The sequence below is a fragment of the Felis catus genome, chromosome B2 (genome assembly GCF_018350175.1).
Source record: "Felis catus isolate Fca126 chromosome B2, F.catus_Fca126_mat1.0, whole genome shotgun sequence".
NCBI classification, from domain to species: domain Eukaryota; kingdom Metazoa; phylum Chordata; class Mammalia; order Carnivora; family Felidae; genus Felis; species Felis catus.
Genome location: NC_058372.1, coordinates 120,207,711 through 120,220,362, shown reverse-complemented (window position 1 = coordinate 120,220,362; position 12,652 = coordinate 120,207,711). Strand labels below are relative to the sequence as shown.

Below are 12,652 nucleotides of genomic sequence, written 5' to 3'. Positions count from 1 at the left end.
CATAAGATTTCTTCTTTCTTTCTTTCTTTCTTTCTTTCTTTCTTTCTTTCTTTCTTTCTTTCTTTCCTTCTTTCCTTTTTTTGGTGGGGGTTTAAAAAGATGAATAATCTTAGAATTTTCTTTAAAAAATAAGACTCATCCATTTTAACCAACAGAAAAACCAACCTAAAAGTTATCATCTTATATAAAAATTCAAGTTCCAAAGATTAAAACGTGTTTTCTATTATAATGGGTATATAAAGTCATTCTGTATACTACACTACTAATAAGTAGCACGATTAATTTAAATCAGGTTTTAGAGAGGTGATTATTTTTTCTTATTATCTAAAACTGGAAAACTTGCCTAGGAACACTGATCTTTCATATTGGCCATTAAAGAAAACAAATAAAACCTCTTTAAACAGACAGTAATTTTATTATCCAATAAAAACAGTGACTCACTGCAGAGAAAACAACACCAAAAAAAAAAAAAAATGATACTACCCAGATTTCCAACACATACATTTATGGGATATACTAAAACACAGAATTTTTACTCTTATGCCTCAAATGTAGCTAAAACTGGATTTAAGACCTTGTCAATTTTTAAAACTTATTTAAGACACTGAATAATTTGGCTTTTCTTTCTCACACACTTCTGCGAGGCATGGGGGTAGAAATATGTGTTCTGGAGCCAGTGAGACTCCAGAGTTTCAAATCCCAGTTTTACCACTTAGCTGGCAGGTAACCTTAGACGTGATTTTTATGCTTGTGGACCCTACAGTTTCTCCTTGACAAAAACAATGTGATAAACATATTTATTTCAAAGAGTATTATTTCATTAACGGAAAATCCAATACAAAGTCTGTACAAGGGGTGTTTGGCCATAATCATCTCTCTTGCCATTTAGAATATGATTATAGACACTTTTATTTTGTTGTGAAACCATGAGATGAAATGGACATGTAAACATGTCACTTAAAAAATATTTCAGCGTAGTTGCATGTGACTGAGAAGTCCTTCTGCTCAGTGCCCCATCTGTACAGTTAGTTCCAATTTGACCATCTGAATGCCTAATAACTTAGATCAGTAGCACCCAGATTATATACCTCGTTACAGTACTTATTCAGCTACCTTGAGGCTATCGGGGAGCGGGGGTGGGGTGGGGTGGGGGGGGAGTCCTTTCATTTTGTTATTGTTGTTTTTACTCTCCCTTCGAGGTTGGGAATGAAAAGATACATTAGAAAGAGAAAAAAATAAACACAATGAAACCAGTCAGATGTGATATGTAAATAGCTCTGGCACCGTTTTATCCACATGGGGAGGAAATAAGGAAATAAGGAACGTTGTCTAAAATTTGGCTTCAGGTGATCTACAAAACTTAATATCTATGGCTGTTGTCCAGCGATTAACGTGAACAGTAGCCTGGAAAAGCAAATGCTGATGGGGAAGGTATCAAATGGGTTGTATAGTATGAGACAGCAAAGCAGACAGACCTCCCCTTCTGAGATATTTTTGTTTTAAACATGTGCCAGTACATAGGTATAATTAATTAATGCAATTTAGCTTTTGTTTATATTTGTATATACATTTTCCTCTTGACAGAAACTTTTACTATTCTCTTGAGCTAATTTTTTTTTTTTTTTAGATTTCTTGAAGTTATCTGCGTGTATAGAAACCATCTAAACATTTTAACGGATGGATACGACAGTTCCTACCTTTTTAAATTCTTACCTCTAAATCATTAAAAAATAAATGTGTATCAGCGAGATTAAAAATCATTTCCTCCATTCGGAGTCCAAGAGTTACAGCCATGGGGGGATCCTGAAAAGGAAAAATACATCCAATGAGATAAAATTTCAGTGACTAGTTATTATCAAGAATATTTTAAGTGCATATTGTTGTGGGTGGTGGGGTGGGTAGACTGCATGGATTTTTACCTAGGATCCAAAATATTTCCCAATTATCTAAAAAGGGTAACTTTCCAAAGGATAATCCAAGCCACACTAAATATACAGCTACATTTGTGAATTTACAGAAATTCATACACACATGAAGACAACTTAGAATATATTTTCACGTACATCTATATGTATCTGAGGAGGAGGAAGGAAGCAAACTAGTTGATAGGACCCAGTTTACACATACTCCATGGAGAGTCTTTCGGAGAAAGATACCTGGATGGGGTACTGAAGAATGGAGCAGACTTGTACAGAAGAGGAAAGGACATCCCTTTAAGAAGAACAGGTCATAAGTAGGAAAGGGAGACAAATAGGACTTCCGGATGTCTGTAGGGCTGGAGCAGACACTGTTGTCTGAAGGTGGGCCAGGAAGAGCGGGTGACCCATGGTAACACCGCCCCTTAAATATCAATTGTGTTTGATCTACAATATAGACCAATATTTATTTGGATATGCAATAACTAAAGGAACATTAACTCAGTAAAAGTAATCTAAGTAGAAAATATATACCTTTAGGAGTTTAATGAAAGTAAGGGGTTAGTAAGAAGACAAGTGACTTAATTCTTGTTTACAGAAACCAAGATATTACACAGCAGCAAGAAGCTCAGACCCTAGACCACAGTTGGTACTTTCCCATGATTAACTATAGTTTAAAGCCTAGCATTGGAGGTGGAAGACTTTAAAAAGGAAGGAGAGTTTAGGGCTAGGGCTAGGGAAGTAATTCATGTACAAACATTGTGCTTAGAGAAAGAAAGAAAGAAAGAAAGAAAGAAAGAAAGAAAGAAAGAAAGAAAGAAAGAAAGAAAGAAAGAAAGAAAGAGAAAGAAAGAAAGAGAAATGATCGAGGTTGCAATGATCTCTAAAGGAGAACTGCTATAGGTTAGGTATGACTCTGGAGACACAGAAAACAAAATCCTGGAAGGGACAAATCCTCAGAATTTGAGGCCAGAATGGGTATTAACAGGGAGAAGAATATGGTTTCGAATAAAGCTGACAAGTCTAGAAGGATACTGTTGGTTTTGGCTGAGAAGTTATTTTGGAAGACTTTAGAGGGTGATTTGGGTTGAGTGGCTGGGCTAGGAGCCAGATTGTAGGGATTTGAGGAGAGAGAACCAAACTTGTGTTTTCAATGTTCTAATAAATGGCATTTCAAAAAATGTATTTAGACCTGGGGAAATTAATGCTAACTTGACTTCAATTTATGATAAGGATGAGCAACCCAACAGGCCAAGCCGGATTCATATACACCCCTAAACTTAGCAGTAGAAGCCCTTTTTCTTTCCACTCCTCCTCTGCAACAACCAATTGTGTGCCTATACTCCCTTCCATAATGCTTTGAGGAGGAAACCCTAGAGTAAACATATTTGAAGTGAGTGTCAGCTTCATATATTGTAGTGATTAAAACCTAGAGAACAGGAACTGAGTCGTAAGAAACAAAGAGGTCACTGAGGTGTGCTGAGCAAAGCAGAGACTTGAGGTGGGAAAAGATGAAGACAGGGCGGTAAGAATATGCTGGATGTCAACACAATTTTCTAATTGTTTGTATCTCTTCCTTGGAGAGAATCCAAATCCTTGGAGATTTCTGTGGATTTCATAGTTAGATACTCTCCTCTCAAAAACAGATGTTCACTCTTCACATACTTGATGGCATTTGGGTATTGCGTCCTCCAGTCAGTCGGATTCGACTGCTAGATTCATTTGTCTTCCCGTGATAGGATTGTTTGGAATGGCATACCCAAACACCAAATAAATTCCATTGGCTCCAACAAATATTCGTTCAAGAACAAAAACAGATACAGGGAGTGCCCAGTTCGTGTCTCAAGGAGTTTCGGAACTCAGAAGGATCTCTTGCTGTTCCCTTCAAGTATAGCGTTCTTCTTTTTCCTTATTTCTGTTGTGGTTGTTCATGTTTTTTGTTGTTGAAAGAAAACCCCTGAAGGCTGAATTGTTTTTCAAACTATATATTTGTCTTTTTCCGTTCAGAAATTCCTATTTCTAGTCTCCGACTCTCTTTTGGGGTAGGCTGAGGATGGAAAGCTTGTAAATATTCTGTCTAGTCATGGGGCCATGAACAAAAAGTCTATAGAAGTATCAGGAAAAATCAAATGTAATTATAGCATGAAAACATATAATTCCATTAGTGACGCTCTCTGCTTTTGAGGAATGTTCACTGATGCAAGACAATAAAACTGAACTCCACACTACTCCATTATGTTTCTGATGATTACTGCCCTAAAGATATATGTTTCAGATGGGGAGTCAGAAATGTCCTATTTAAAAGACTTTCCTTCTGGAGACTCGGTTGGTTAAATTCTTCTATGATTTGGCGATTTTTCTTTTTTAAGTTTTAAATGAAATGACTGAATTTCTTATATTCATGTCTCACATTCTTTGCACTTATAGATCAGATTTATGGGGCTGGGAGAAAACATACTGTTCCTCTTTGATTGCTACTTTCATTGATTCCACGCTTCTGAAGTACATAACTCTCTACGCTACCCATGGTAGGCAAATCCATGAAGAATGCATTTTGTGCATCTGATAAGCATGCGAACACAATTTTTAAAAACCCAACAAGAATTCTCTAACAAGTAAGCATACCGTACGGTATGATGAAAACTTGATTTGAGCACCCCACTGGAGGAATGCAACCCCACGGCACGAGAAGGAGCTGTGCACTGGGTTTCAGGCTATGGACGATTCCACGTGACACTCTAGGGCCAGGACTTGGTAGGCATTTTGGCAAAATATCATTTGTTCGCTGGGAAAGTTTAGGTGTGAGATTTGCCGGAGTGTGAACTCGCTGTATTTTACTAAGGTTTCCAGAGAACAAGGCCTGTTGAAAGGGGCGGGGGGGGGGGGGGGTATTGCGTCAGCCATGCCAAAGGCTTGGCGCAGATGGGCGAGGGACAGTCATGTCACGAGCCAAGGAAAACCATGTCTGTAAGAAGTGTTGATCTTGTTTCTAAGAGAATGTTTAGTGAGGGCTTACTTTCAAATATCGAGCTTCCCACCCCCATCCCCTGCAGCTTACTAAGTCACTGCAGATTACAGGACCCCATTTTTCCAGCTAAGGAGCTCCCAGACGTAAGAATCCAGGAAAGATGACCAGAGGTTTGGTGGAGGGAGCCTTAGCAGGATCTTCGTAATGGCGGGCACGCTCTGCTTTGCCAGACTACTGTGAAGGGGCTGCCAGAGCCAGAAATTCCGTGGTTTTACCAGGCATTTGAGAGTTAAACATACTTCTGGACTGAACCCAAGTTTTATACAGAGATGTTTGCTCATTTTCATTAGATGTTTGTGGAATTATGGGCACCTTATGAATCAAGAGTTACTGCCTCTTTTAAGTTTAACTGTAGTGCGTGCTGAGTTTAGGGTCTGAAATGAAGTGATGGGGAAAGCAGGATAATAAGGGCACTCGCAGGGTTTTGTGGAAGCCCTGATACATATTAGACATCTATAACAATTCCAGTAGGTTCCAAGTGTCTACAGCAGAGCTTAACATGGTGCAAACTGAACTCCTGCCAGTTTACTCTGTGTACTGCTCTATGAAAATACTTAAACTATTCCCAAGACATTTTAAGGGAGAGCGGGAGAGAGAGAGAAAGGCAGGCAGAGAGAGAGAGAGAGAGGGAGGGAGGGAGGATGAAGAAAACGAATAACTCTTGGCCCTTAAATGTGTGATTCTAAGCCAGATGTTACCAGTATTTAACCAAGTCAGGATCAAGTACGGCACTTCTCTGTATCAAAATACTAATGCCTATTAGCCATGTTAGCACAGAGCATAAATTGGAGCCAGACTGTCTGTCTCGGGGCCTCTGCCCTGCACTGGGCCATCAGCTGGAATCCCTCCTCTAGGGACACAATGTAAAAATATCTCAGGAGAGGCAGCAATTATGTATTTTTAAAGAAACAGGCAGTTTTTTTTTTTTTTTTTTAAAGAACCAAAACTCTTGGAACAGTTACTCCTTTGGGACAGGATGCACATTTGTAGACTTGTGGGCACAGAGGCAGAGGATATGTGCAAATTCACTGCAGAAGAAGGAAGAACACTAGTGCTATGAACTAAGGTAGGGACAACTTGTGGGTTCGTGAGGACGCATGAACTCTTCTAATCAGTGACAAGGGATGAAATGAAACTCAGTCATGAAGCGGAAGGAGTATTTTTCGATTGAGATGTTTCTCCATGACGGACAGGCGGTGGGCTGAAGGGTTCTCCGGGCGGCAGGGGAGATGGGGAGGTGGCTCAGTCAGTTGAGCGCCGATTTCGGCTCAGGTCACGATCTCAGGCCTCGTGAGTTCAAGCCCCGTGTCGGGCTCTGTGCTGACAGCTCAGAGCCAGGAGCCTGCTTCAGATTCTGTGTCTTCCTCTCTCTCTGCCCCTCCCTGCTGGCGCCGTGTCTATCTCTCTCAAAAATAAATAAACATTAAAAAAAAAAAAAAGAGTTCTCACGGGGAACGGGAGAATGGTCTCAGGAACATCCATTTCGTTAACACATATTCACTGAGTGTCTACTATGTTCACATTCTGGGCAGAGAGCAGAGAATCGACTAAGCAAAGTTTCAGCCCTTGTGGGATTAATATTATTCGTGGATGAGCTACCTAACAGACAAAATCCAAATAAACATACAGCATGTCGGGTGGTTAAAAAAAATAATCAGGGTCAGCTGATGCAGAAGGCTCTGGATATGGGTAGTGATGGCTCATTAAAAAGAAGTTCAGGGAAGGCCTTTCTCAGGAGGTAACAGTGGAGGGTAACAACCTGAAGAGGGTGACGAAACCAGCCATGCAGAGAAGAGGAAGAGAGCAGGTGCCGAGGTGAGAGTAAGTCCGTGTGCGGAGCCGTGTGCGGCAGAGGAACCCAGGTCAGGAAAGTGAAGTGGAGCAAACATTTGAAGAAAGAGGGAGTGCTTGGGGTGGGTGGTGGCTCAGTTAGTTAAGCGCCTGACTCCTGACTTCGGCTCAGGTCATCATCTCGCAGTTCATGAGTTCGAGCCCCGTGTCAGGCTCTGTGCTAACAGTGTGGGGCGTGCTTGGGATCCCCTCTCTCCCTCTCTCTGCCCCTCCTCCCCACCCCCCATCAAGATAAATAAAGAAATACACTTAAAAAAAAAAGAGGAAGTGCTCAACTGGTTTCAGACACAGGTGAGAAGCCCCAGCACGATAAACCAGGAATCTGGCAAGTTATTTCTCAGACCTGAAGGGACAAGCCGGTAAAGAAGGCGGCAACTGGAAAATGGGCTCCAGAGGCTCTTCTGGTGATGGTACTATTACAGCATGAAATATGACAAAGAGAATAATCCAGAAAAGTGGGGCACTGGGGACTCAGGCACCAAAGAAGCTGTTTCCGGAGGGGATTTATTGGGTAAGTACGAGGTCTGGATCCAGGACATGAGCGGAGAAGGCAAAGAATATGCCTATAGTGTGAAGGTGAAGCAACTTTTTTCAATATTTCATTTTGTTTCCCCCCCCCCCACCCAGGGAGGGGGGTTTTGTGCAGAATTGAGGGGAGGGGCAGCTTTGAAGGTCTGAGGAGAGAAAAGGTTTGAAACAGCCAGCCGGAAGAGTTAATGAACCCAAGAGAGTTGGGTCTACTTGAGATCTGTGGTCACATGCAGCTGTTGAGACACAAGTAGAGACTTGGGTGGGGTTTTTTGCAACGTGAGTCTGATGCAGAAAAAGAAGGATAAGAATAGCAAGGCTTCACGCAAAAGTGGGGTTCCGGGGACATCTTGGGCTGCGGGATGATGATGTCTAAACCCAGAGGCTCTCAAACTTGACCACACATGAGAAACACCTGTTTAAAACTCCCACTGCCCACATCATACCTCACACACCAATGAAATCCTCTTTTCAGAGGTGAGATCTTATGCATCAGTAATTTCAAAGCTCTCCAGTGATTCCGATGTACAAGTAAGACAAAATCAACAGATTAGCACCTTGCTGCTCAAACGTATGGAGGCAGAATTTGTAGTTTGAAAAGATCGCCAAGTGACTCATACGCATATTAATATTTAAGAAGCACGGATCTAAGAACGCCCATGAAGATCTGGGACAGTAGGAAGACCACAGCTGGTATGATCGTCTGGTTTCCCAAGAGTTAAGTCTCTGGGTTGCCTCCAAAGGACCCTAAGACCTGAGTCAGTCTGATCACTGAGTAGAATGCCGGTTCAGTTTCATTTTCTGGGAACTGGGCTTCCCTAAGTTATGAGTAAGAGTACATTGCTCCAGTTCACTTCCATAAAGATTACCTGTGGACTTAACTTTAGGAACCAAATGGCCTATTGTGACTCTTAGTCACGTGGCCAGATCCCTGCTAAGGAGCTGGTAAAAGGGAAAAACTAGCTATTCTTTTGCTCTGATTAAGAGGATTTGTCCAAAATCCAAGGGTTTGATGTAAGCAACATATCTGTAATTGAACAGTAGTCAATAGTAAGCAATCAGAAGCCACGATGGAGGCATCACGCCGTTTATCTACCACTACCAACTCTGTTGCAATTAGAAGAGAATCCGATTGAGTACAGCTCACCCAAATCTGTTAAACTAAGGACAGAATATATACACTTCAAGGGGGATTACAGCAGTAGTAACATGCGACGCTTACAGCTGCTATGCTATACTATTGCTATTGTGGAGACTCTGGATCAATGGGATTTGTTTAATTTTTATTATTTTTGGCCCTTGTAGCCAATCATATGCCATAAGTACTTGTAGACACAAAAACAGTATAGCATTACTTTTGTAGTACATAGCATAGCAACCGGGTGGGAAGGAAGTAATCAAGTTGGTGAGAATGGCCATGGGAGGGTGAGCTGGGAAGCTCAGGACTGACAGCAGAGAGGAGGGGAGAGACGACAGCGAACACACCCAATAGGGGCGGCTTCTAGACTCGGCGGGGAAAGGTGAGTGGTACATGAGAGGAAGGTTGTAGAGAAGAGAGGCGAGATGTGAACCTAGAAAATGGACAGTTGCCGATTTAAGGAAATTTAAGGGATGTTAATAATCTAATCTGTCCTCTCCCCCTCCTCAAGATGTGAGACTGAACGAGATGATAAACTGAGATCATAAACAGGGACTAAACTTTCAAGGGAGGTTATAGAAGGCTCCTCTAGAAGATTCTGCTTTTAAGAAACTGATTACCACTCATCTTTCCGGTATATTAGTTTCAAGTGAGTAAATGTGGTGTTCCTTCAAGATCTTTCCTTTTTCTCATGTACTCCCAGCAATAACTTGGTAAGGCTGGTCCTCAATAAAGGTGAGCGCAGTGTTTGGCTACTTATGGTATCACCTAGAGCCACTGAATCCAACAGAAAAAAAAAATTCTCTGAAGGGAACATATACTCAACAGAAGGGAACATATACTCAACATATAATGTAGAGCTCTACAAGAGGAGTTAGTAGGCAGAACTGTCTCTCAAACTCCCTATGACAGAGTCTGAGAAATGTCATAGTCTCTGACTTGGTGTTACTTATATACATACACATGTACCATAATTATGTACACGCTATTCACGTACACATATGTACACCCAAATAAATACACGCACTGTGAGCAACCATGTAACACACTATCGCATTTTTGAGGCTTGCAAATTCTGTACTCACTCTCTTCATATGTGCCTCCACTTTCCTACAACAAGCCGAGTACCTCACATTATGAGATAAAACAATGGATATAAATATATGCAAATTTCTTTTTTTTAATGTTTATTTATTTTTGAGAGAGAGAGAGAGTGAGAAAGAGCACAAGCAGGGGAGGGGCAGAGAGAGACAGAGAGAGAGAGAGAGGGAGACACAGAATCTGAAGCAGGCTCCAGGCTCCAAGCTATCAGCACAGAGCCCCTACACGGGGCTTGAACTCACAAGCCGTGAGATCATGACCTGAGCTGAAGTTGGGCGCTTAACCGAACAAGTTACCCAGGTGCCCATAGGCAAATTTCTTTAGAAAACATTCAGTTTTCCCCAAATTCAGCTTCCCAATATACAGATTTCCTTGAAACCAGATGAAGTAGGTTACACTGTAGACTGAATGTTTATCCTGTGGTAGGCAATGTGGTGACTTTTAATGCATCAACTCATAATCCTTCCTAATCACATTATTAATTTTACTATTCTCCCTTTTTTATATGGAAGGTCACCGAGGCTTCTGAAGCTTAAATAAGCTACCAAAATCACATCATAGTGGGAGGGAGAGCTAGAATTCAAAGTCAGGTTCATTCTCCCTCCAAAGCCAGAATGCGCTAACCATTATCCCGAGAGAGAGGGTAACCTACACTGGGGTTAACACTGCCCTTAGGGTGGCCTCCAATCCATGGCGCCAACACTTAATTCTAATCACTTTCTTTTAAATCATGTTGCTTGTCCTTAGTTGGCATGCACATAAGTCAATATTTATCTTCATGACTCTCCTAAAATTTAGCTGGTGCCATTTCAGAAATCTTTCTATGTAAGTGTGTGTACACAGTTTAATAGAAAAATAACCAACTGATTTGTATTGATGGTCATATTATTTCCCCAGTGCTGCTCTTATATAAAATGTTGCCTCCAATGCACAAGTAGTTCGGGAAGCCTGAATTTCAATTTTACAATACAAGGCAACTGTTCACTTTTCTTCCAGTCTTTTCCCTGACTTGGGCTACTTCCTCTGCATCCTCCTCCATTCTATGGAATAACTCTAGAGAATCATGGCTTCATAGCGCGTGCCACATTAATGCTCCAAAGTGAATCAAATCCCTACATCCCTTCCTGCACCCCTCCTCCAAAGAAGAGGGATTACTACAGTTGATCAAGTAAGATAATATATGCAAATAGAGAATAGGAACAATCTTCACAAACTCTAACAGATGATGGAGGAGATGATTCCCTGTCCATGTCCTGCCAAATTTACAAACTCCTATCTGGAGTTTCTGGCAAAAACTATACAGGCCAACAGGTGCTCTGCTGTAAAGCCCATCATCAGCTTTATCAGTAGCAGAGGTGAAACACCCACATATCTCACCCGCCATCGAGGTAAATACGAAGGAACTGTTCTGCTTGGGAAGAGAGTGGCTGACAACTGAACACAGTCAAAAAGTGATGGCGGGGGGGCACCTGGGTGGCTCAGTCGGTTAAAGCATCCAACTTCAGCTCAGGTCACGATCTCACGGTCCGTGAGTTTGAGCCCCACGTCGGGCTCTGGGCTGATGGCTCAGAGCCTGGAGCCTGTTTCTGATTCTGTGTCTCCCTCTCTCTCTGCCCCTGCCCCGTTCATGCTCTGTCTCTCTCTGTCTCAAAAATAAATAAAACGTTAAAAAAAAAATCAAAAAGTGATGGCGGTTTTAAGGAAGATCCTTGGAAAATTCACAATATTATTTACTTATACGTGGAACTAGGATTTTCCAGAAGGTTTTTTTTTATTCATATGCAAAAGTTAGTTACACAGGGCAATTTATGAGTAAAAGGGCATTCCTAAATTATTAGGTTAACATGCATTTTATTTTTATAGGTGGTGGGGGGGAAAAAAACATGAGACCAAAAGAATGCAGAAATTAAGAATGTGTCAGAGAGATGTGGGTTCTGACTGGCCGTGCCACTTACGGGCTATGTGACACAGTACTAACCACACAGGGTGATGATGAAAGTGAAGGAGATAATGCATTTAACAGGGACACGGAGCAAAATGTCAGGCACATACCAAGAATTCAAAAATGGTACTTATTTTTTATGGGTGACAGAAAGAGAGGTAAGTAGGTAGGTAGGTAGGTGTGGTTCTGTCAGGACATGATTTCCTATCTCTGGCACTTACGTTTCCAGCTCCCAGCTCGCTATTTTTGAGGCCACTATAACACCGCTTCATACAAACACTGACCTCTGTGTGTCCAGAAATAACTGCCCTTAGTCATTTCTCAGTTGGGGGAAATGGTGTGCATTTTTAAGTTCCTCTGGCCTAGGATGTGGATGACAGCTTTCAGAGCCGAGTGTTACTTTTATACATGTACATTATCTCATTTAATCCATCCGGTAACCCCAGGAAGGAAACGGATTATAACCGTTTTCAGATGGAACAGGCTCACAGGTGAAATGACTTCCTACGGCACGTCCAGAACAGGATTTCCTTCTAACTTCCAGCCGGATGCTCCTTCAGCGGGATTACTGCCTTACAGCGCCCAGGACCCTGGAAACCATTCTGGGGTGACTGAGAACAGTGGGAAAGGATCGGCTACAAGAGAAAAGTGCATTTTCTCCAGCCCCTCAACATCCACATTTTACCTAGAGCAGGTCTGCCTTTGTATTGATAGAAAGATGCTCGGTGTGACATAGTTTGTGCACAAAGGATTCTCAGGCTAGAAGAACTGAAAAATTACTGTCCTACAAAAATGTTACACTCCGAAAACGTGTGCTGCGGAAACGAGATTCACGTAACAAATGAAAAGGACCGAAGACATTGACAATTTCAAGCTTAGACAACCGTTAGGTAGTAGCAGGGTTGTTTTTTTTCCTCTGCGGAAATAATGGCCCTGTTCACTTCTGCTACTAGCAGTGCAAAGTCCTTCTGAATTGTCAACGAATCACCAGTGTGACCTCAATTCAGTCCTCAGTCCTCAAGGTCATTACTGAAGACACTGGGGCACTGAGGAATTAAACCCGGTTACAAAGGATTCTCAACTGTAGAACACCTCAAGACCTCTAACACGATGATGTGACCATCAAATGCAGGTATTCCCTACATCTT

The 12,652-nt window shown here is 41.7% G+C and overlaps 1 protein-coding gene across 20 annotated transcripts in view; it reads right to left on the bottom strand.

The window, feature by feature from the left end:
- The window catches only part of EYA4 (EYA transcriptional coactivator and phosphatase 4), a 315,525-nt gene that overhangs the window by 18,473 nt on the left and 284,400 nt on the right, over positions 1 to 12,652 (bottom strand). For all 20 annotated transcript variants that reach the window (XM_006932029.5, XM_045058071.1, XM_045058063.1 and 17 more), the window contains one exon: positions 1,714 to 1,803. In XM_006932029.5, coding sequence (XP_006932091.1) covers positions 1,714 to 1,803 — 90 coding nt within the window. The remainder of the gene's footprint in view (positions 1 to 1,713; positions 1,804 to 12,652) is intronic.